The sequence below is a fragment of the Narcine bancroftii genome, chromosome 4 (assembly GCF_036971445.1).
Source record: "Narcine bancroftii isolate sNarBan1 chromosome 4, sNarBan1.hap1, whole genome shotgun sequence".
NCBI classification, from domain to species: Eukaryota; Metazoa; Chordata; class Chondrichthyes; order Torpediniformes; family Narcinidae; genus Narcine; species Narcine bancroftii.
Genome location: NC_091472.1, coordinates 196407067 through 196432015, shown reverse-complemented (window position 1 = coordinate 196432015; position 24949 = coordinate 196407067). Strand labels below are relative to the sequence as shown.

General features: G+C 41.5%; 1 protein-coding gene across 17 annotated transcripts in view; it reads right to left on the bottom strand.

Moving 5' to 3' along the window:
* The window catches only part of LOC138761425 (membrane-associated phosphatidylinositol transfer protein 2), a 331314-nt gene that overhangs the window by 90596 nt on the left and 215769 nt on the right, over positions 1-24949 (bottom strand). For all 17 annotated transcript variants that reach the window (XM_069933525.1, XM_069933533.1, XM_069933526.1 and 14 more), the window contains 3 exons: positions 23814-24028; positions 4697-4818; positions 952-1185 (listed from right to left, as the gene is read on the bottom strand). In XM_069933525.1, the coding sequence (XP_069789626.1) occupies positions 952-1185; positions 4697-4818; positions 23814-24028 (571 nt within the window). The remainder of the gene's footprint in view (positions 1-951; positions 1186-4696; positions 4819-23813; positions 24029-24949) is intronic.

Here is a 24949-nt window from a genome sequence, read left to right as displayed (position 1 = left end):
TTCCATATAACTTCTCTTCGTAATATCAACCTACCCTACAATTTCAAATTTCTTACCATCATCCATGCCCTTCTCTTTGGTAAATATGAATGCAAATTACTCATTACGGATCTCACCCATTTCTTCCGACTCCATGAAGAAATTCCCTCCTTTATTCTTGTGTAGACCTACTTGCTTGTTCCAAATAAACATACCAAATGTTTGGGATTCTTCTTAATCCTACTTGCCAAGGACATTTCATCGTCCTTTTATCCTTCTAAAACAAGGAATTTGGAACAAGTTCCTTCCTGCTTGCTTTATATTTCTCAAGGACCTTGTCTAATTTAATCTTCCTGGACCTTTTATCTTCCAGTCAGGAAGATGGTGCCAGGACATACCTGAGCAATTTTATACATTGCTACATTGTCGTCAGGCATATGATAAGAACATAAGAATAGGAACAGCAGTAGGCCATACAACCTGTCGAGCCTGCTCTGCCATTCTGATCTGATGATAGGCTCATCTCCACCTACCTGCTTTTTCCCCCATAACCCTTAATTACCCATATATGTAAAAATCTATCAACCTTGTCTTAATTATATTTACTGAGGTAGCCTATACTGCTTAAATAAGCAGAAAATTCCATAGATTCACCGCTCTCTGGGAAAGCAGTTCCTCCTCATCTCCATCTTAAATCCACGACCCTGAATCTTAATGTCACGTCCCCTAATTCTAGTCCCACCTACCAATGGAAACAATTTACCTGCCTCCATCTTATCTATGCCCTTCATTCTCTAATCTCTTGATTAGAGACTGGCTTGCAACCTGAAAATTTCAGGCTCCACTGCTCATGTTAAGAAAACTTGTACACAGCTCAGTTATTGAATTTCATTGCATCTTTTTAATGATAGCATGGAAAAACACATTTATTTCTGATCATTAGCATGCAAATTGTACCTGACAAATACTCACCAACATCATGAATGAATCGTTCTATTTTGGATTGCATTCCCCAATATCGAAACTCTACTTTGCAAAGTTTATATGCACACATAATTGGCATTTTTCCAGTACAGTTTTTAAATTCCTCTATCCAATTGTCCGACAGGGGTCCTCTTCCTGTCTTGATTGACTTGTATTGTTTAGGGTCCTCTTCTGTTTTGTATTCATTTGGAGGAATGGGGTCCTTGACAATGTCAATAGGATCTGATTCAGGGAGGTACAAGATAAGTACTTCAGGTACATTTACTGTATTCTTAAAGCTGCACAGAAGCCAAGTATATTATAAAGTTGCAACAAGACCTTGCAATCAATCTCAATTAATACGGTACATTTCTGATTATCTGAAAACCACTTAACCAAAATTCTCAGTTATCCGAAAAAAAATTGTTAAAAAAAAAGATCTTTTCTTAAATTTATGCATTTATCTTATTTTGTAAGCAGCGTTCGCATTTTTTTTGGTAAGAATTAAACATTATTTCATGCTTGAAAAACCCTCCATTGCTTTTTCTTGTTTAACTACTGATGCAAGTTAAACTTGCTTAAAGCAATTTCTCAGTTATCTGAAAAGTCCATTTAACCAAAAAACGTCCAGTCCTGACCATTTTGGATAATCGGAAACATACTGTATATTGATTTTGTTTCATAAAAATATAATGCAAAAAATTCCAATGCAATTTTCAGAGGTAAAGAATGAATTGTCATATCCTCAAAACCAAAGGACAAACATGGAATAAAATTAATAAACAACTTCACAATTTATAGAATATAAATATTCAGGTTGAGTTGGTAGTGAAGAAGGCAAATGCAATATTTGTATTCATTTCAAGAAGAACAGAATACAAGAGCAGGGATGTGATGTTTAGGCTCTATAAGGCACTGGTGGGACCTCACTTGGTGTATTGTGAGCATTTTGGGATCCTCATTTAAGAAAGGATGTGCTGACATTGGAAAGGGTTGAGAACAGGTTCTCAAGAATGATTTTGGGAATGAAAGGGTTATCCTATGAGGACCGTTTGACAGCTCTTGGCCTGAACACGTTGGGATTTAGGAGAAGGGGGGGATCAAAATGACACATTTCAAATGTTGAAAGCCATGAACAGAAAGCCATGATGTAGAAAGGTTGTTTCCCATGGTAAGAGAGTCTTGGACAAGAGGGCACAACTTCAGGATTGAAGGGTGTCCACTTAGAACAAAGAGACAGAGTAATTTCTTTAGCCAGAGGGTGGTGAATCTATAGAATTGTTGCCACATGCAACTATAGGGTCCAAGTTGTTGGGAGTATTTAAGGCAGAAATTGATAAGCCAGGGCATCAAAGGTTATGGGGAGAAGGCTGGGCAGTGCAGCTGAGTGGGAAGATGGATGATCAGCTCTTGATTAAAAGGTGGGGCAGACCCAATGGGGTGAATAGCCTATTTTTGCTATGTCTTATGGTCATATGTTTAATATTTGGTCTGCACACCAATCTCAGCTTTCAAATAATGCTGATGATGTAATAATTTTTCACCACCCAACCTTTACCCAATTACTCTGCTCCCTGAACCCCACCCCATCTCCTCCCCTCCTAGTTAAAGATTCTTGGCCACTACTCTTAGTTCCCTTCTCAAAATCAGAAACCATTAACACAGAGGATGATCATGGCTTGAATCTTGATACTGCAATGTGCCCTTCATTAGTATTAGCTAAACTTCAACGTTCTGGAGTTTACCACTCAATCATGGGCTTTGACACAAAACACGATACAATGTCTCACACCATAAGACATATGATCATAAGACATAGGAGCAGAAATAGGCCATTCAGCCCATTGAGTCAGCCTCACCATTCAATCATGAGCTGATCCATTTTCCACTCAGCCCCACTGCCCGGCCTTCTCCCCATAACCTTAGATGCCCTTGGTAATCAAAACCTATCAATTTCTGCCTTAAATACGTCCAATGATCTGACCTTCACAATCCCCCGTGGCAAACTGGTAGGGGTTGGAGGGGTAGGTAAGCAGCACAGTCCAAAAGAAGGAGGTGATAGGTGGATAAGGAGAAGTCAGTTAATGACATTTGGTTGGAGAGTACACCTGGGCACTCTCCAACCGGATGGCATTAACATTGACTTTTCCAGTTTCTGCTATCCTACTCTCCATTTTCCCTCCCTTCCCTTTCCCCTTATTTTCTTTCCCTTAGCTTTCCACCCCCTTCCCTCTCTATTCAGAGCAATCCCCCTCTCCCTGCTTGCTGCTGTGCTCTTATGCACCTATTACCTCCTGCCTTTGGGACTGTGCTCCTCCCTCCTACAATTTTGTTCGGCACCTGCTGATATTTTTCCATACCTTGATGAAGGGGTCAAGTGTGAAAAGTTGGTTATGTATCTTTATCTTTGCTAAATAAAACACACTGTTTGACCTGCTGAGTTTCTCCAGCATTGTATTTTTATTTTAACCACTGAGTCTACAGACTTTCATGTTTTAATTCCAAATATCTTCACACCCATAGTGATTTGCTGATGAGCAGAATACAAGCACAGCAGGAGTTTCAAGACGATAACAGTTCCTAATTTCCATCTTGAAATTGCATTGCACTGCAGCTTGGCAGTTAATGCAGGAGCCTAGCATGTAGCCAGTGGTATTGACCAGCAGATTCAAGACAGAGAGTATCAAACCCCAGGATACCAGCATCAACCTTCTATCTTAGGACTGGGTGCTCGGCCTATTCCTATTCACACTACTGACCCACAATTGCATTGCCAGATCCAGCTCCAACAGCATCAAGTTTGCAGAGGACACAACTGTAATTGCCCTCATCAGGAACAATGATGAATTGCATTACAGAAAAGAGGTGGAAAATCTCTTGATATAATGCAAAAGCAACAACCTGAGTCTCAAAGTGGACAAGACGAAGGAGATGATCACTGACTTCAGGAGGACCAGGAATGACCATCCTCCACTATACAGCAACAACTCTGTAGTGGAGAGCACCAAGTTTTTTGGAGTTCACTTAACTAGTGACCTATCGTGGACACTCAACATCTCCTCCCTTGTCAGGAAGGCAAAACAGTGCTTGCACTTCCTGAGAAGACTGAAGTGGGCAAGGCTACCGGCCGCCGTTGTGTCAACCTTCTACAGAAGCTCTATTGAGAGCATCCTGGCCAGTTGCATCACAGTGTGGTATGGTTGCTGTAGATAAAAGGATCGAAGGTCAATCCACAGGACCGTAAGAGTGGCAGAAAGGATCTCTGGAGTCTCCCTCTCCTCACTGACATGATCAACCAGGATCTTTGTCTGAAGATGGCACGCAAAATCATTGAGGACCCATCCTGCACACAGCATCTTTCAGCTGCTCCTGTTGGGAAAGAGATACAGGAGGATCAGAACCAGAACCACCAGGCTGAGGAACAGCTTCTTCCCATGGGTAATGAGAATGATGAATGACCAAAGGACCATCTGAGACTCTCATATTCATGAAACAATATTTATTTATTTGTATATATGAATACTTGTGTGTTATGTCTGGTTGTGTGTGTGTTTTGCACCAAGAAAGCTGTTTCTTCAGGTAGTACTTATGCAATCAGATGATAATAAACTTGACTATCATTTTATGGAATCCTTTCATGGAGATACTACAATGATTATGGCGAACATAACTTAGCTCTATTTTTGTTTAAATTCCCTTTAACAGTAACAGCTAAATAATGGTTACATAAAAAGATAGAAAGCAAATACCATACCAAGCATCCTTTGCCTTTTTTCAGCAGTTGAGAGATTAAATACATTGGCTTGACCTCCTGAGTCAGATTTATAATATGTTTCAATGTCAATGGAGAACTTCTCTACAAAGGGACAGGTGTACCTAGAACAAAAAATAGGACAATTAATTGTGGGAAAAAGACAGGAAACTAACTTGGTGAACTCAAACTTTCCCATGCTCATATATGGCAGGCTATTATAGAAATGCAGTGTTTCACTAGAGTAACTAGAAAAGCCTTAACAACAAAGCCAACAGAGGTGCACGGTGTAAAGATAATCTAACAATGAGCTTGTCCCACAGATCTTTGCTAGATCTGTCCGCACCAATCACCATTGCACCTTAATTTTCCACATACATAATCAATTTCACGATTGAATGGCGGGGTAGATTCTATGGGGCGAATAGCCAATTTATGCTCCTATGTCTTATATGCATTTCATTCTCAAGTTCAACACACGAATTACTCTTGCTGCCCTCGGTTGACTCAACCTTTTTTATATTTATGTTTCTTTACAACTGTGTTAACCTCCACTGGCTGTACCTTCTGGCCAAACCTTTAACGCCTCAGACTTTGGCCTTACACAATTCAAGGTGGGAGGGAAAGAATGAAAAGGAATCTGAGGGTTATGTTTTTCACACAGAGGGTGGTAGTTATCTGGAATGAGCTAGCAGAGAAAGTGGTGGATACAGTTACAATTTAAATGTTTAAAAGCCATTTGGACAGACTCATAGAAAAGGCAGAGCTAATGCAGAGCTAATACAGGGCTAATGCAGGCATATGGGATTAGAGTAGGTAGACATCACAGTCGGTATGCAGATGGGTAGAAAGGGGGCATTGTGGGGTGGGGAAGAGAGAGGGGAATGGGGAGAAAGACGGGAAAGGTGAGGAGATAGATGGGAGGGAGAGACGGGAGAGTGGGAGAAAGGGGAATGGAGATGGGAGAGGGGAGAAAGGCAAGGGGTGGGAGAGGGGGAGAAGGGAAGAGAGAGGAAGAGAGGGCCAGATAGGGGAGTCAGGGGTGGGGTGGGGGGGAGAGAATACCAATGACTGTGAGATTAGTTTCTGACAGGTGGAATAGTCTCTAGCTGCTTTGGTTACATTATCAAGATTTTCTGCAAGAACATACGTAACAGGAGTCAGCCAAATGGACACTTTGAGCCATCACTGTCAGACAGCTTGTGAACACCATTCATTTCCTTGACCAATCCCCATCCCCTAGGAACCAGCCTCACCCAATGACTCAGTCCTTCATCAACTGAAGCATTCAGCTAAGACTGGATTTTTATAGGAAATAATTTTAGTTGAAAATGCATCGAAGATCCAGACTACAACTTCATTATACACTGACCTCAAGTCAAGAACACAAGTAATATCTAGTACAACTTAACATTATGAGAGCAATAGGTGAAAACACTTTACTGAGATAAATGGCTTTTTCGTGCTGATTATGACTAATCTTTACAAATTAGGATAGGTTAGAGCACTGCAGCTTCACATCTTACGAGAAATAAGATAGAGTAATAACAAAATGTTATGAAACATGATAATGATTAAATGTTAAGAATAAAATTGATGTTTATCTTCTGTGAAATGCTCACAATTTATATTACATAACAGAATATCTATATTACAAAACATTACAACGGAGTCACTCAGTTCACTGGAGCTGGATAATTAACCAATTAGACTAATGAGGCCAAGCAGGGAGGTGTCTTCCATTCATGCTGAGACCTCAGTGTACTTCCTCAAGCAATAGTGGGAACAACCAACAGTGCATGTCATTTCACTGACATGAATACCCAACATCACAAAATCAGCTTCATCCCCTCCGCCAACAGATTTCTGAATGGACAGTGAACCACAGTGACACTACTTAATTTTTTCTCTTCTTTTGCACCCATTTATATATTTATTTTTAAATATGTGATCTTCAAGTTTGCTGATGACATCAAAGTTGTCGACAGAATCAGAGACGCCAATGAGGAAGCATACAGGAGGGAGATATATCAGCTCGTTGAATGGTGTCACAACAACCACCTTGCACCTGACCTAGACTTCAGGAGGAAATCAGGATTAAACTAACTAGGCTTCATCAAGGGCCAGCAGTGGAGAGGATCAAGACCTTCTAATTCCTGGGTGCCAACATCTCTGAGGATCTGTCCTGGAGTCTCCATGTTGATGCATTCACGAAGAAAGCTCAGCAACAGTTATACTTTATAAGGAGTTTGAGGAGATTCGGTGTCACTGAAGAATCTCAGAAACTTCTACGGTGTACCATGGAGAACATTCAGGCTGGTTGCATCACTGTCTGGTATGGAAATGGCAACTCTCAGGACAACAAAATATTCCAGAGTGTTGTTAATTTGGCCTGTGACATTACGGGCATCAGTTTTCACTCCATTGAGGACATCGAAAGAGGAACTGCCATATAATAAACTGGTGAAAACTTACAACTTTATGATCAAGATCTTTTGGTAGTTTTTGAGCAATTTTTGCTATTAACACCAGATTTTTCTTGTTCACGAAATGGTTGCACCAGCCTACTTAAGTTTCAAAATCTTTGCTGAGGTCTGGGTACGACTTTGCTCATTTCAGTGTAAATGTTCTTATTTTATTTAATGTGACTATGTAGCAATCTTGCCTCTGTCCATGTACCCATTCTGCAACACGATTTTCCAACTCTGGCCAACAAGTGATTCCTCTTCTCATCAAACATTGCCTTTTTGGTATTTTTCCTAAAGTCTCTTCTTTCATCCTCCAATCTCTTGCCAACTTCTATATATCAAATTATTCTTGCAGCAGCGCAGTTGTTGGTTTTCTTGGCCATTTCCATCACTTTTACTTTAAGACTCGCTTCATACTTGTGTCGTTTTGATGCACCCTCCATAATAGTGCCCAGCAGATCAATCATCCCAGTTTTGGGGGTTCACTTATATGCCAACAAACGCACAACATCTCAGGCATCATGATTTTTGGAGGTAGACTTATACACCCAATATATAACAAAACATTTAAAATTAGGCTGACAAAGGGGGTTTCAACTTATCTGCAAAAACATACGATACATACAGCATGGTAACAGGCCATTCTGGCCCACGAGTCCATGCTGCCCAATTTACACCCAATTAATCTGCATTTCGAATGGTGGAAGGAAACTGAAGCCCCCAGGGAAAACCCATGCAGACGCAGGGGAGAACATACCAAATCTTTATAGACAGCAGGGGATTCAAACCCCAGTCTCAATCGCTGGAGCTATAAAGCTGTGCCAACCGTGCCACTCCAATAACATGACAATATTCACAACAATAAATTCTGATTCTGAAATGTAATTAATTATAATTTTGTACCTGTGATGCACAATCCTGCTGCCGCAAAACAACAAATTTCAAGGCCCATGTTCATGAGAATAAACCTGATACTGAATTGGTAACAGTTTGTTTCTATACATGGACATATAATACACATTCCACCTGCAGTCATTCTACCCAATGACAGAAATTATCCTCAACTGATGACTTCAGTCATCCCACCTTTATGAGAGGTATAATATTTGCATAGATTTGGTGGATTGCAGGAATTTTTTGCTCATCAATGCGATTTTCCAGGATTATTGTTTAAAAAGTGCTCACAAAATCAGTGAAATTGCCTACCACCCCATAAGCAGCATCTTCCAGCTACTCCCATTGGGAAAGAAATAAAGAAGTATCAGAGCCAGAACCACCACGCTGAGGAGCAGTTTATACCCATAGGCAGTGAGAATGTTTTGAGTTAAAACAATTCTCCATGACTCTACTATTTATTAGGAATATTTATTTTAATATATGTACATAGGTACTGTGTAAATGTATCATTTCTCTGTATGTGTGTTATGTCTTTACATGTGTTTCATATTGTTCTGCATCATTGACTGGAAAATGCTGTTTCGTTGGATTGTACTGGTACAACTGGATGACAAATAAACATGAACTTGAATTCACATCCACACTTGGTTGTAGGATGTGCAGGACTAGTAGCTCAGGATTCCGGGATTCTGTTGTTTAGGACGCAATAGAGTAAGAGGGATGAAAGGGAGAGGGGTGGCAATATTGTCAGGAAAATATCACAGCAGTGCTCAGACAAGACAGACTAGAAGGCTCCACTACTGAGGCTATATGGGTGGAGCAAGTAATGGGAAAAGTGTAACCACATTAATAGGGTTGTATTATGGACCATCAATAGCCAGCAAAAATTGGAGGAACAAATCTCCAGGGAGGTAGCAGACAGCTACAGGAAACAAAGTAGATGATTTTAACTTTCCAAATATTAACTGGAACTCCCATATTGTAAAAAGGGCTGGACAGCTTTGAGTCTGTCAAATGTGTTCAGGAAATTTTTTTGAAATCAAGATATTGAGGTACCCACCAACTAGAGAGAGTGCAATAATAGTTCTTCTATTAGGGAATGAGACAGGACAGATGAGATAAGTATGTGTAGGGGAACACTTTGGGTCCAGAGTTCATAATACCATTAGTTTTAAGATATGATGGATAAGGATAGATCTGTTCCTCAGGTTGAGATTCTCAGTTAGAGAAAGGACAATTTTGAGGAAATGAGAAAAGATATACAAAGCTTAGATTGGCTGTTATTTTCTGGCTAGGATGTGTTTGGTAAAGGAAAGGCTTTCAAAGGTGAAATTCTAAAAATACAGAATTTGTATTTTCCTGTTAGGATTAAAGGCAAAGTTTACAGGCATTTGGAACCTCGGTTATCAAGTTATATTAGGGATCTGATTAAAAAGAGGGAGGTGCCCAGCAGGTATAGGCAACAAGGAGCAAATGAGGTTCTAAAGAGGGAAATCAGAGGGCTACGAGAAGACACAAGGTTGCTTTGGCAGACAAGGTGAAGGAAAATCATAAAGGGTTCTACAGGTATATTAAGAGCAAAAGGATTGTAAGGGAGAAAGTTGGTCTTCTTGAAGATCAGAATGGTTGGCTATGTATGGAGCCAGAAGAAATGAGGAAGATCTTAAATGGGTTTTTGCATCTGTACTTAGGAAACTGGCAGAGTCGAGGGATGTGACACAAACAAACAGTAAGGTCATGGAGCCTCTACAGATCAAAGCGGAAGAGATGCTTGCTGTCTTTAAGTGAATTATGTGGATAAATCTACAGGGGTGACAGGTATTCCCTTGGACCTTGAGAGAAACTGGTGCAGAAATTACAGGGATCCTAACAGATACTGTAAAACCCCTAGTATTCTGAATTCAAGCAACCAACAAAAAAAATTAAGGAAAATAAATAGGTGAAAAATACGTCAGTTTAAAATTGGTGCATCTCATTGTTAGCTCGCCAATCATGCAACCATGGAATCTCAAGCAACCAGAAAATACCTTTATCTGGCATCTACCAATCCCTATAGGTGCCAGAAACCAGGAGTTTTACTGTATATTTAAAACATTCTTAGCTATCGGTGAGGTGCCAGAGGATTGGAGATAGCTCATGTTGTTCCATTGTTTTAAAAAAAGGCTCAAAATTAACACAGGAAATTATAGGCTAGTGAGCCTGACATCAGTAGTAGATAAGTTATTGGAAGGTGCTCTAAGAGACTGGATAAGGACTAATCAGGAATAATCAACATGGATTTGTGAGCAGTAGGTCATGTTTCCTTATAGAGACTTTTGAGGAGGTTACCAGGAAGGTTGGCTGTGGGTGGTGTTTATATGGACTTACTGAAGGCCTTTGAGAATGTCCCACATGGGAGATTAGTCAGGAAGGTTCAGTCGCTTGGTATTCATTGTAAGATAGTAAATTAGATTTGACATTGGCTTTATGGGAGAAGCCAGAGAGTGGTACTGGATAATTGCCTCTTTGAATGGAGGCCTGTGTCTAGTGGTGTGCCTCAAGGTTCAGTACTGGGTACTTTGTTGTTTGTCATCCATGTGAATGATCTAGATGATAATGTGGTCAATTGGGTCAGCAAGTTTACAGATGAGACAAAGATTAGAAGTATACTAGACAGTGATGAAATCTTTTAAAACTTGTAGAGGGATCTCGACCAGCTGGAAATATGGGATGCAAATTGGCAGATGAAATTTCATGCAGACAAGTGTGACGTGTTGCATTTTGGAAGGTCAAACCAAGATAGGACATATACTGTAAATGGTAAGGCACTGAAGATTGCGATAGAGCAGAGGGGTCTGGGAATACAGAAGCATAATTCCCTGAAAGTGATGACACAGGTACATAGGATGGTAAAGAGAGCTTTTAGCACATTGGCCTTCGTAAATCAAAGTATCGAGTGTAGGAGGTGGAATGTTATGGTAGAGTGGTACAGTATAAGACATTGATGAGGCTAAATTTGGAATATTGAATGCAGTTTTGGTCACCTAACTGGAGAGAGATCAATAAAATTGAAAGTGCAGAGTACTAGGACTTGAGGAAATGAGTCACAGGGAAAGGTTAAATAGGTTAGGGCTTTATTCCCTGGAGTATGATGGGTATAGATAGAGTAAATGCAAGTAGGCTTTTTCCACTGAGATTAGGTAAGATACAAACCAGAGGACATGGGTAAAGGGTGAAAGGGAAGAGGTTTAGGGGGAATTTGGGAAGGGGGGGGGGGAGTTTTTTCACAGAGAGTGATGGGAGTAAGGAAAAATCTGTCCTTGGAAAAATTTCATTTTGAGCCATGTTTTATTAAAAATAAATTATTATATTTATGTCTCAATTCTTACTAATTTACCGCAATCAAAACCTTTCAATCTTCAACAGGGTACTTGTTAATGTTGTCCTTTAAGTCCATTACTTTTTGATTTGGTATTAGAACCTCTAGCTATTGCTCATCGTGAATGTAGAGATTTTACTGGGATCCTTTGGAATGGCATTGAACACAAGGTTTCCTTCTATGCAGGTGATCTTTTGCTTTTTGTATCTAATCCAGATATTTCTTTACCAAGCATATTAGCTTTGCTATCTCATATTAGTTAGTCAGTTTTCGAGGTATAATTTGAATCTGCATAAAAGTGAACTTTTACCTTTAAATGGTTTTATACCAAGATATTCTAATTTTCCTTTTAAGATTCTGAAGGATCAATTTACCTATCTTGGTATTATAATTACTAGGAGTTTATAAATATCTTTTTAAGGAAAATGTCTCTATTAAATCAGATTAAATTATTGTTATTGAGATACTCACCTTTATCTATTTCCATGATTGGTCACATCAATTCTATTAAAATGAAAATTTTACCAAATTTTTGTATTTTTTCCAATCTTTACCAATTTTCATTCCCAAATCCTTTTTCAACTCACTCGATTCACTTATATCTTCCTATATATGGCAAGCAAAAATACCCTCACTTAAATAAAGTTCATCTTCAAAAAGCTAAAAGGGATGGTGAACTGGCATTTCCTAATTTTAGATTTTATTATTGGGCAATCAATATACGTAATTTGATTCTTTTGCTACATTTTGATAATCGAGTTGACCGCCCTTTATGGGAAGAGATGGAACTGAATTTTACTAAGAATACTATCCTGTTGTCAATTTTAGGGTCTTTTTTTATCTACTTCTTTAAATAAACTAATTGATAATTCAATCATTAAACATTGTTTGAGAGTATGGGAACAATTTAGAATGTTTTTGGATTTCAGAGCTTCTCTCTTGCCAGTTCTATTATATCCAATCTTCTTTGCAAGATACTGCCTTTAATGACTGGTACAGATGTGGGATTAAATGTTTCTAAAGACCTTTTTATTTGTAATAATTTTGCTTCATTTGAACAATTGGTGATAAAATTTAACTGACCTAATACTCATTTTTTAGATATTTACAAATTAGACATTTTGTTCAGTCTCAGATTCCCTAACTTTACTGCAATCCCTGAGGTGAACATCCTTGATATACTTTTTGATTTATAACTTTCTCATAAAGCTTAATATCTCATATATAATTATTTGCTTGATTTAAGAATAGCCTCATTAATTAAAGTCAAGAAAACTGGGAGCAGGATATGAATCATTCATTCTCTGATGAGGTTTGGGTCTCCATTTGTAATTTGATTATACTTACCTCCCTTTGTGCACGACACTGTTTGTTGGAATTTAAAGTGGTCCATAGAGGTCACAAGTCTAAAGTTAAATCGTCTCGTTTTTATTCTGATACTAGCAGAATACCCATCTTCCCAGGCATATGATACAAGGAGTCAAGGCTGGCCATCTTGGGGCCGAGGGCAGCCATCTCGGTTGCAGGAGGACCCATCAGTGGTTGACTGCATGGTTGAAACAAAAAACCCATGGCACTCAGCATCAAATGTTACCACAATTTAGTAAACAGTAATACAAATCAGTGGTAGTGTTCTGCTTCCTGCTGCCTGCTCCTTGCATGTCTGGAAGCATCATCAGTGAGTCGCGACTGATTCCTCTGTTGTCTCTTGCTTTCTCTTTATCTAAAGGCTTATGAAGAGCTTCTGCTAATTTTGCTTCACCTCTTATTGAATAGGGTTTGGTCACTTGTTTTTATTCTGAATGTACATTGATGCCCAGCACTGTAACTATTTGAGGAGTCCCTGATGGGACAATTTTCTTCGTCAAGACACTGAAGTGGGCTGATTAAAAAAAAGGAATTTCATATGATCTTAAAGGTTAAATTCATTGTGGTTATGATATTCAGCATCAAACATTATCCCTACTGAACCTCCTTGGTCATTTCAAGACTGCTCCATATTAATTTACATTGTTATGAGCCCAGAGGATCCCAAATGATTACAACAAGTTACTTTTAATTATCTTTAAACATGAAAGCAGAATCACACTTTAACTTATTTCTATTGACTTAACTAACCTAACAGCCCCCTTCTAAGCGTGTGTGTGTGTGTGTGTGTGTGTGTGTGTGTGTGTGTGTGTGTGTTTGTGTGTGTGGGGGGGGTGTGTGTGTGTGTGTGTGGGGGTGTGTGTGTGTGTGTGTGGGGGGGTGTGTGTGTGTGGGGGGGTGTGTGTGTGGGGGGGTGTGTGTGTGTGTGGGTGTGGGGGTGTGTGTGTGGGTGTTGGGGTGTGTGGGTGTGTGTGTGGGTGTGTGTGTGTGTGTGGGTGTGGGGGTGTGTGTGTGTGTGGGGGGGTGTGTGTGTGTGGGTGTGTGTGTGGGTGTGGGGGTGTGTGTGTGTGTGGGGGTGTGTGTGGGTGTGTGTGTGTGTGGGTGTGTGTGTGTGGGTGTGTGGGGGTGTGTGTGGGGTGTGTGTGTGTGTGTGGGGTGTGTGTGGGGTGTGTGTGGGGTGTGTGTGGGGTGTGTGTGGGGTGTGTGTGTGTGTGTGGGGTGTGTGTGGGGTGTGTGTGTGTGTGGGGTGTGTGTGGGGTGTGTGTGTGTGTGGGGTGTGTGTGGGGGGTGTGTGTGTGTGTGGGGTGTGTGTGGGGGGTGTGTGTGTGTGTGTGTGTGTGTGTGTGTGTGTAAGTTCAGAAATGTTCTTTGATTCACAGTCCAATCTCACTTCTCATTCCTCCAAGTTCACTGGTTGCAGGCAATTCTTATACTTTGCACAGAATTTAGCATTTATAAAATTCACTAGACTTTGGTACTTCAAAGGTAAATGTTTACCTCTCAGGAAGGTTCTTGCCGGTTTTCAGAGAGAGATTTGTTGTACGCTGATATCCACAACTGATTCCTTTTTTAATCAGCCACTTCAGTGTCTTTCCAAAGAAACTTGCCCCATCAGGGTTCTCCAGATAATAACCTCTTTCTTTCAGGTCACCACAGAGTGCCTTTTTGTTTCTCTGATTCCAAGAGAAACATTAAACAGCTTCTTGAATGAACCACAAGGGCTTTGACTAGGCTGAACTAATCACTCACAACCCATCTTCCAAAATAGGGTTTTCCACAAGCTTGCTAGGAGGGTTAATCCAATTAGAACAGCCAATGGCCCAAGGCCAAAAACAGGCAGGTTGGAGAGTCCAGTCCAGGTAATTTACATGGATCCAACAGCAAGAGGTGCACAAATGGGTGGGGCAGAACCAAACCTTGATTGGCAGCTGGTGTGTCCTCCAACTAGGTAGGAGGCAGTGCTCTCACATGACAGCCACAACCTTTCCCAATGCAATCCACCCCTTGGAGGTCAGAGGTCACACCACTCACCAATCATGAGACAATCAATAACTCTATGAACATGTTATTAGTATAAAAACATGATTAAAAAAAATACTAATAAAGTGGGTCAATATATACACTAGTGCCTTCCAAATGCTAGTAATGGCACATAGTCAAATTCAATGATAACACAACTCCAGTCCCCTCACCCCTGACCAAACAGGGTCGTTATGTAACCAATGAGGCAGGGTGCTGCGGGAGTTGCTCCCCAGTGTCAGAGGGGAGGGTAGAAAATTCAATTGGTTTGGTCACCAACACCAACAAAATTTTTGGAGACCCTCAAAAACCAATATCGCAGGAAGCTAAATGAGGTCATGCCGGGCATCTACTGCCCACCAGAAAACAACGACCTGGTGAGTCAAGTGCTGAGTATTTGCGGGCCCTGCTGATCCTGTGATAGGGCGTGTCACTGTAAGGCCAGGTCGGCCACCCAGAACGCAGAGGAGCTCATCAGAGATGCGCACATGGCCGATATCTGTTCCAGGTACAGACGTCAATGGCTATTGGAGCAAAAGGTTCCCAACGTGCAAAGGATGGTTGAACTTAGAGACACTGGAGATGGTCCTCCAGAACTCAGATGACTACTCTGCCACTTGGTCACCGTGGGTACCGTTATCCTGGAACGGGGCATCATTCCACCCCGTGAGTGACTGGACCTCGGCCACCATTACGGGAGATCTCTTCAAGTGTTACTTTTGCAGGTAGGGTCAGCATCTGAGGAAACACTGCCCTGCAAAGGATGCAGTGCACGCCAGGTGCCAGAAAAAGGGGCATTATGCCAAAGTTTGCCAATCCAAACCATCTACAAGATCCAGCAGTGCCACATGCAGACAGTTGCCACTCTGAGCAGTGTGACTGGTGCCATCTTCCCTGCACTCCAGCAACGCCAAGTGTGAATCATGAGGGCCGCCATTTTGAACTGAGCACCAAATGCCATCTTCCCAGGCATATGATACAAGGAGTCAAGGCTGGCCATCTTGGGGCCGAGGGCAGCCATCTCGGTTGTAGGATGACCCATCAGACTCAGACAATGAATCCACACTGGCCTCCATCACCCTGAACCAGGAGGCCCTGCACAAACTCGCCAGGTCCATGATGGACGTCCAGGTAAACAGGCACGATATCAACTGAGGGTGTACAGAAAGCTTTATCCACCCCGATATTGCTAAAAGACAGTCCCTTAAAGTACGGGCCGCCAAACACAGGATATCATGTGTCCAATCCATACATGGCAGCCACCCTGGGGGCCTGCATAGTGACCCTCATTAATGGAGGTGTAGTGTATAAACGCTTCAGACTGCTCATTATGCCTCAACTCTGTGCCCCCTTACTACTGGATTCCGAGTGCCAATTTCAGAAAGTCACTTTGCACTTCGATGGGCCCCTCCCCCGCTACCATCTGCAATGAACAGTTCACAGACAGCCAGCCCCTTGCCGGCGATGTATGGTCTCTCAATCCTCAAGGTCAACCCCCCTCCGCTGTTTTCCAACCTCACCTAATTGCAAGCCGGTGGCCACCAGGCCGCTGACAGGGTGTTCATTAAGATGGAGGTTCAGCACTTATTGGGCAAAGACATCATGTAATAGCCCTTGGAGGGCCCAGCTGAAAAAATGGGGATAAGAATAGGATGGTCATAGATTACAGCCAGACCATCAACTGGTATATGCAGCTCGATGCGTTCCCTCTTCCCTGCATATCCAATATGGTCAACCAGATTGCACAATATCGGGTATTCTCCATGACTGACCTGAAGTCGGAATATCACCAGCTCCTGATCCGCCCAGAGGACTGTCAGTATACAGCATTCAAGACGGATGGCTGCTTCCTCCGGCTCCCATTAGGTGTCATGAATGGGGTCTCCGTCTTCCAGCGGGAGATGGACTGCATGGCAGGCCTCCACAATCTACAGGCCACGTTCCTATATCTAGATAACATTATTATCTGCGGCCACGACCTGCAGAATCATGATGCGAATTTCTGCAAGTTCCTCCTGGCAGCAAAATGCATGAACCTTACTTATAACGAGGATAAGTGTGTGTTCCAGACAGCATGGCTAGCCATCCTTGGCTGCATTGTTGAGAACGGTCTCATCGGCCCCGACTCGGACCATGTGTCTGCTGATGGAGCTATCCCTCCCACATACCCTCAAGGCTCTGAAGAGGTACGTCGGGTTCTTATCATACTACGCTCATTGGCTCTCAACTATGCAGACAAGATTCACCCATTGGTCAAAGTTACCACATCAGCAGAAGCCCAAGCAGCCATCAACAGCATCAAAGATGAAATTGCCAAGGCAACTATGCATACCTTAGACAAGTCCACATCGCATCAAGTGGAGAGCAATGCATCTGACTTTGCCCTGGCTACCACACTCAATTAAGCAGACCTGTCGCCTTTTTCTCACGAACCCTCCAAGGCCCTGAAATTCACCACTCCTCCATCAAGAAGCAGCCCATGCCATTGTGGAGGCTGTACACCACTGGAGGCACTATCTTGCATAGAAACAGTTCACAGATTAGTGAGAGGTAGCATTCATGTTTAATAATAAGCAAAGAGGCAAAATCAAGAATGATAAGATCCTCAGGTGGAGAATCGAACTGTCCATTTACAATTATGACATTCTCTACCGGCCCAGCAAACTTAACAAGCACCCGGATGCTCTTTCCCGAGGAATTTGTGCTAGTGTTTAAATGGACAAATTGCAGGCTCTTCACAATGACCTTTGTTACCCCAGAGTTAATCAATTTTTCCATTTTATCAAATCTCGGAATAATGAAATATCATATATTTTTGTTTTGGGATTAGATTAGTTTAGGGGGATGGTGCGTTATTTGTAGTAGTTAGTTTTTTTAGTTTTTAATTTTCAAATTTGGAGTTTTGGCATATATTTGTTATCATTTTATTATGTTCCTATGGTATAGTATTCTTAATTCTTGACATTATATATCTTTAATAAATAAAATATTTTTAAAAAGATCTCAGAATTTACCATTGAGTAAGTCCAGATTAGACTAAAAACTGTCAGGTCTGTGCCGAATGCAAACCCCAATTCTATTGTCTGGACAAAGTGCATCTGATCAAGGCTACTCACCCCTTCGAACCCTTCCCCTCCTCCAACCAAAATGTTTACCATCATTGATGAATAGTCCCATTTCCCCTTTATTCTTTGCCCAGATTTTACCATGGCTACAGTTATCAAGGCTTTCCAGAATATCTTCACTCTCTTTGTGTACCCTGGCTTCATCCACAGTGACCGTAGTACATCATTCATGAGTGATGAGTTGCAGCAGTACCTACTGGCCAGGGCCATGGCCATGAACAGGACCACCAGCTATAATCCTCTGGGGTAAAGGGTAAGCAGAAAGGGAGAATGCCACAGTATGGAAGACCATTCTCCTGGCTCTGAAGTCACAGAGCATCTCTGTCTCCCAAAGGCAAAAAGTCCTCCCAGATGCACTCCACTCCGTCCGATCACTTTTATGTATGGCCACCAACAACATTCCTCACAAATGGATGCTTACTTTCCCTAGGAAGTCTGCATCAGGGACTACGCTGCCCACCAGGCTTACCTCCTCAGGACCAGTCCTGCTCCGGAAGCACATCAGGCAATCTAAGACTGTCCCATTGGTTGAGATGGTCCACCTTCTTCTCGTAACCCCCAGTATGCCTACCTTGGTTTTCCTGACAGGCGCAAAGACACGGTCTCAATCCTGGTCCTTGCTCCATCAGGGGTCTACCTGACTACCACTGACTTTCAACAGACACCCCCTCCCACATAAGGGTCCTGGAACATGCAGCTGATCACCCCCTACCCCTGGCCACTGTTGTCGCCAAAGATGAACTAGCTCTACACTCCCCCACCACCCCACCTGTCCCCCGCCCCTTGACAAACTGTTAATAGGCCAACTTCACAAGCTGGTCAGGACACTACTGCAGCACCCCAACCATTGCCACGTTGCTTGCTGTGGCAGAGGAGACTCCCTGATAGACTTAACCTGTAAAATGTATATATGTATAATTGTTTCACCTTTTTTCTCACCCCGCAGGACCCTTCTTAAAAATGAGGGGTGAATATGGTAAACCACTGTAATGTCACGATAGGCTGCTGCCGGCTGGACACACCTCCTGAGACTGATCCTACCCATAGCCCCTTGCATGTTCCCCTTTCTCTTTGCTTCGATCAGGTTGATGGTAGTTCCTGTATTTAGTTAATAAAAGCCTGATAGCTTCACAATATCAGCTTTTAGTGATTATTGATGGTACATCATAAGGGAAACTAAATCCTGAGGGCACAGGTTTAAAGTGAGAGGGGAAGATGTAAAAGAGATATGAGGGACAGCATTTTCATACAGTAAGTTATGGTGTGTGGAAAAGGAAGTGGGAGAGGCAGAGGCAATTAAAACATTTAAAGGACAGTTGGACAGAGAGATGAAATAGGAAATGTTTAGAAGGATATAGGTCAAGTGCAGGCATATAAGGCTAAGTGCAATGGAGAACTGGGGCAGCATGGATGGGTTGGGCTGAATGGCTTGTTTCTGTGATGTATAACTATGACTCGAAAGAGTAATAGAGAAATATATGGCAGTGAACCTTTGAGGTCCAGACATTATTGTCATGGAAGCATTTCTGAACACAGAGGGCTTACATGAATGGCTCTGTGATAATAAATAATCTTTTTTTTGGCACCTTTGAGTGAGGGATAAAACTGAAGACACCAATCCTTTCAAAATATCGATAAATGAAAATCCAAGTACTTTCTAATTTTACACCTATCTCTGATTTAATGGACCACCTGTCGCAGTCTCATGCCTGCGCGTTTTGGGTGGAACCAGTCGCTGCTACTGAGTGTCTGGATGGGCTGGCTGGTTGAGAACAGGAACAACTTCAAGGTTGTGTGCAGGACACAGCTAAAGCTGAAGTGGGACAAGGTTTAGTTCAATGCAGATTGTCTGGCTCAACTTAACTCTGCTAATTCTTTGGACTGTTGGAGTCAATTGTCAAGGAGGAGGTTACAGAGTACTTGGAAGCACAGGACATGATGGGCCAAATCCAGCATGGTTTCCTAAAGGAAAAATCCTGCTTACAAACCTATTGGAATTCTTTGAAGAAGTGACAAGTAGGCTAGATAAAGGAGATGCAGTGATTGTCGTGCATTTCAATTTTCAGAAGACCTTTGACAAGGTGTCACACATGAGGCTATTTAACAACAAGAGCACATAGATTATATCAGGAAACATACTAGCGTGAGTAGAGTATTGGCTGATTGACAGGAAGCAGAGAGGTGGATTACAGGGATCATATGTAAATAAAAATATTGAAAAAGAAAAGGAGAGATTGATAGGTTCTTGATTAGCCAGGGTATCAAAGGTTATGGGGAAAAGGCTGGGCAGTGGGGCTGAGTGGGAAAATAGATCAGCTCACGATTACATAGAAGGCAGACTCAATGGGCTGAATAGCATATTTCTGCTCCTATGTCTTATGGTCTATCAACTCCACCAATCTTGTTATCTGCAAAAGTACTAATCTTGGCTCAAACTTTCACTTTATTAACAAACAGTGAGGGTCCTGGCACTGATCCTTGTGGGACATCGCGAGTCACAGCCATTCCATTACAGAAAAAGCTCTGTACCATCACCCTCTGGCTGCAAATGTAAACCAAATATGGACTGGTTTGCCATGTGACTTTTCAAAGGCCTTACTGAAGTCCATGTCAACCACATCTACTGCTATGCCTTCCTCAATCTACTGTTACCTCTTCAAAAATTTCAATCAGCATTTGCCCTTGAGAAAGCCATGTTCCATGGCTCAGATCAGTCCTTGCTTTTCCAAGTAATCATGAATCCTCTCTATCAGGATTTTGTCTCACATCTTCCCTCCCAATGATGTCACTAGACAATGAAGTTCTTCCTGAACGCCTATGGGGTGTATTTTATGGATTTTGGATGCTGATCACAAAAATCACCTTAAAAATTTTCCCATCATGCACCAATTTTGAGATATAACCTATTTTTAAAATTTCCTGTCATATTGTAAGTCTACTTCAAACCTACAAAACCATGAAATGCAACATGTCATTGAAATTTCATTTTCTGCATTTGCACTTGATTTTCTTTCCTGCTGATCTTGGTGCAGTCAGTGACAAGCACGGTGGAAGGTTTCACTGGACAGTGCGACCATGGAAAAGCGGTATCAGGGCAACTGGAATTCATCAATGTTGGCCAACTATTGTTGGTCATTGACATAAGGCATTAGGTGCTAAGTCCAAACAAAAATCAGTGGCATAACATTTTTAGATCAGCTGAACTAACACAATGTTGTCAACATCATTATGCAATTAAGCATGCTAAATTCAATAAAAGTTAATTTAATGTTTCTCTAACTTCCTACGAGATAAGAAATTGGAGAAACATCTTTGTGTTCAGCTTGAAGTTGTCTATCGTAACCCAATTTATTTTTCAGGAAGCAAACCTTCTGAAAAAAATTGTTGAGCAGTGTGTGCCTCACAGCTGTTTAGTAAAGAGGATTCTCCCCACTGCCTTTCCTGAAAAGGGGACCATGCATGTTGCCTCTACTCCTCTGATTCCCCCACTTGTGTCCAGCAAAGATTTCAAACTCTCAGCCAGACCCTCAGCAGTCTTTTCTCTTGCCTCCTGTAGCAACCTGGGATAAATCCCATCTGATCCTGGGGATTTATTCACTGTTAAGGCTGCACTGAGTACCTCCTAATTACAGAGACCAGCATTAATCTTTCACTTATCCCTGTACTGAATTCACCGACTATAAAGTCTGTTTCCTCTGTTAATATAAATTAAAAGTCTTAATTTAGAACCTAACCTTCACCTTCTAGCTCCAAACACCCTTGCTCCCACTCTTTCTCCGGATATTCTTTTGACTTTAATAATAGTACCCCTTGGAATTGCTTTAATCTGTCTGTCAGGGCTTTCTTGTGATCCTTGATTTTTTAAGTGGCTCCCATACACTTTTTTATACTCTTGGCACCCTCACCTGTTGCTGGCTCCCTATACCCTTCACATGCTCTAATTCAGCCCTCGCATTCAGGGTTCTCTATAGAGTTACCCCCTGGCTTTTCCCATTACTAGAATATATCAGTCTTTTTTTTTAATATTACAGAACCATCCCCTTAAAAGAAAACAAAAAAAGGGAGAAAAAATAAAGGAAGAGGCTGGGTATGGTGTTGGCACTTCTGACGAGTGACCATGCAGGCCTCTTATGTAATTTCTTTTGTTAATCCCCCTATTGGTAATTTTTTTAAATCGGGGTGTGGCTACAGTTGTGTTCCCATGTAAGTCAGATATGGTTGATAAAGGTGCTATGTTGGTTTCTAAGATTCTATGTGATTTTTTTTTCCATGGGAATCTAGCTTTGCATCTCGGTAGTCCACCTACTGATAAGAAGAGGGGAGTCAGATTTATAGGTTATCGCTATACATTTTTTTTCCTATGGACAAAGCTATAAATACAAATTGAATTTGATTCATTTGTCACTAATATCCATAACGTTCCCTAGCAGATACAACATTGGGTCCAGCGGAAAGGTTACTTTTGTTATCCTGGTTAGTATAATCGGTCAAATCATGCCAAAATGGGGCTACCTTTGCGCAGGACCAAGTTGCGTGAATAAATTTTCCCAGTTCCACTCCATACCTGATGCACGTCTCCAGCTCCTCTGATTTTGCCTTGTGAATCTTTTGTGCTGAGAGGTAGAGCTGATGCAGAAAGTAATAGTGAACCAGTCTGTATCTAGAATTAATCACTGTTGTCTCACCGTCTCTACACTAGTCTGACCAACATCTCTCGTCAATTGTGATGCCTAGGTCTGACTCCCATCTCTCTCTTGATCTGTGCAGCCCTTGTTTAGGGCTTTCACCTTGGAGTACCAAGTATATTCTTGAAATAAATTTGGGTGCGTTTCCTCGGCGAGGTCATTTCAGGGCCCCACTTATCTCTTAAGAAACAATCTTAACTGGACAAAGGACCCATAAGACAAATCGTATTTACCTTTTAGCTCCTCGAAGGACATAAGATGCCCCATTCGAGGTAGTCCGCAATATATCGGATCCCTGCTGATGCCATACCTCCAGGATTTTATTACCCATGTTCATGGGCATCAATTCGTTCTGAGTCAGGGGCACCTTCAGCGATATTTCCACTTTCTCTCCAATACTCTGATCTCGTGCCAGATTTTAATCAGATGTTTCCGTATGGGGTTATTTGTTTTTTCCCCATTAATCTGACATGCCATTTGTTTCTGAAATCTTTCACCATTCTCTCTCCCAAAGCATGCAATCCCATTTGCACCCAAGCAGGTGGTTCTCCTCCTCAAAGAAAGATGCAAGGAACCTCAACTGAGCTGCTAGGTAGTATTTCTTAAAATGGAATACATTGATCTTGAACTTCTGTTTCTTCTTCGAACAATTCCCACTATGCAGTTGTCATCTTGTCTGTCAATAGATGTCTCTTTATTTTGAATAAATCACCAGGGAAATAGATTTTAGTCACCTGAATTTGATTTGATTTCTGTTGTAATTTAGGACTTCAATTAGATTAAATGCAATTTACTAAATGCAAGGAAATAGAAGCCAAATTTAGCCACACCGCCTCAAATCACAAAAGGTGAATTTAAAATAATTCAAATTTAACCAAAATATTAAAATATTTCTTTCATTTGCCTCACTCCTGTATGGGCTGAACAGACAAACACCATTGGTAGAGTTGCTGTTTCTCTGTACTAGGATGAAAGTGGCAATATATTCACATGAACAATTTCCATAGCTCATATTTCAAATTACTCATAAGAGATGCATCCTTACAGTACTATAAACTACAACATCATGGATTCTACAATGTGATAGAATGTGCAATTTTAATTAATTTCAAGTTTTAATGAGCCATGAAATTAATTATTTTGTTTTAACATGAAAGATTTGTTGGGATTCCACTAAGCCACCTGAGGTTGTTTCTCTACCTTGTTCTGGTATAGGGATAGGCGTTCCATGACTCCTCCTCGACACGCAGTGCAGCTTTCGGCAAGATAGATCGGAACCAGCTGGGAATGTGCATGCCAATGTGGTACACTTTACGTGTATACTGGCCAGACCCACCAGGACCATCATTATATGGCCTGTTTTCAAGGATTTCCACTCCACTCCCTTCTCCACAGGTCTCCTCTCTGCTCTTTTTCTGGAAGACATGAAAAAGTAAAACCATTACTGACAAACACAAAAGTTGAATACATCAGAATGCCATTTGAAACAATAGATGGAGAGGCAGAACAAAGCACAGAAACAGACCCTTCAGTCCAACTGCTGCATGCTGACCAAGTTACCCATCTGAGCTAGACCTATTTACCTACATTCGGCCCATATTGCTTGAACCCCTTCCTATCCATGTACCTGTCCATATGTTTTCGTGTCATATTTTTCCCAATTCTACTATTTCCTCTGCAGCACGTTCTGTGTGAGGAAGGTGCCAGGTCCCTTTTCAATCTTTCCCCTCTCACCTAAAACCTGTGCCTTCCAGATTTGGAAAGTCTGTGACCATTCACTATCCTATCCCACTGAAAGGTCTATAAACCATTATAAGATCACCCCTCAGCCTCCTACATTCCAGGGAATAAAGATCCAGTCTATCCAACTTCTGGAGCCAGAGCCTATAATTCTAAATTGACTTACCATTAAATTCTCATCCAAATCCTCAATATAAATGACAAGCAGCAACAGTAATCTCTGTGGCTCACCGCTGGTAACAGGCTCCAATGTGAGTTACAACCTTCCACTACCACTGACTGTCTTCTCCTACCATTAAGCCAATTTTGTATCCAATTGGTTGCTTGTCCTGGATCCCATGTAATCTAATTTTCTGGGCAAGCCTACTATGTGGAACCTTATTAAAGGCCCTTCTAAAGTCCACAAGGACAACATCCTGCCCTCAATAAGAAATAAGAGCAGGAGTAGGCCATCTGGCCTGTCAAGCCTGCTTCACCATTCAATGAGATCATGGCTGAGCTGATAAATAGGCTCATATCCACCTACTTGCCTTTTCATAATATTCCTTAATTTCCCACTATGTAAAAATCTATCTAACCTTAAATATATTTACTGA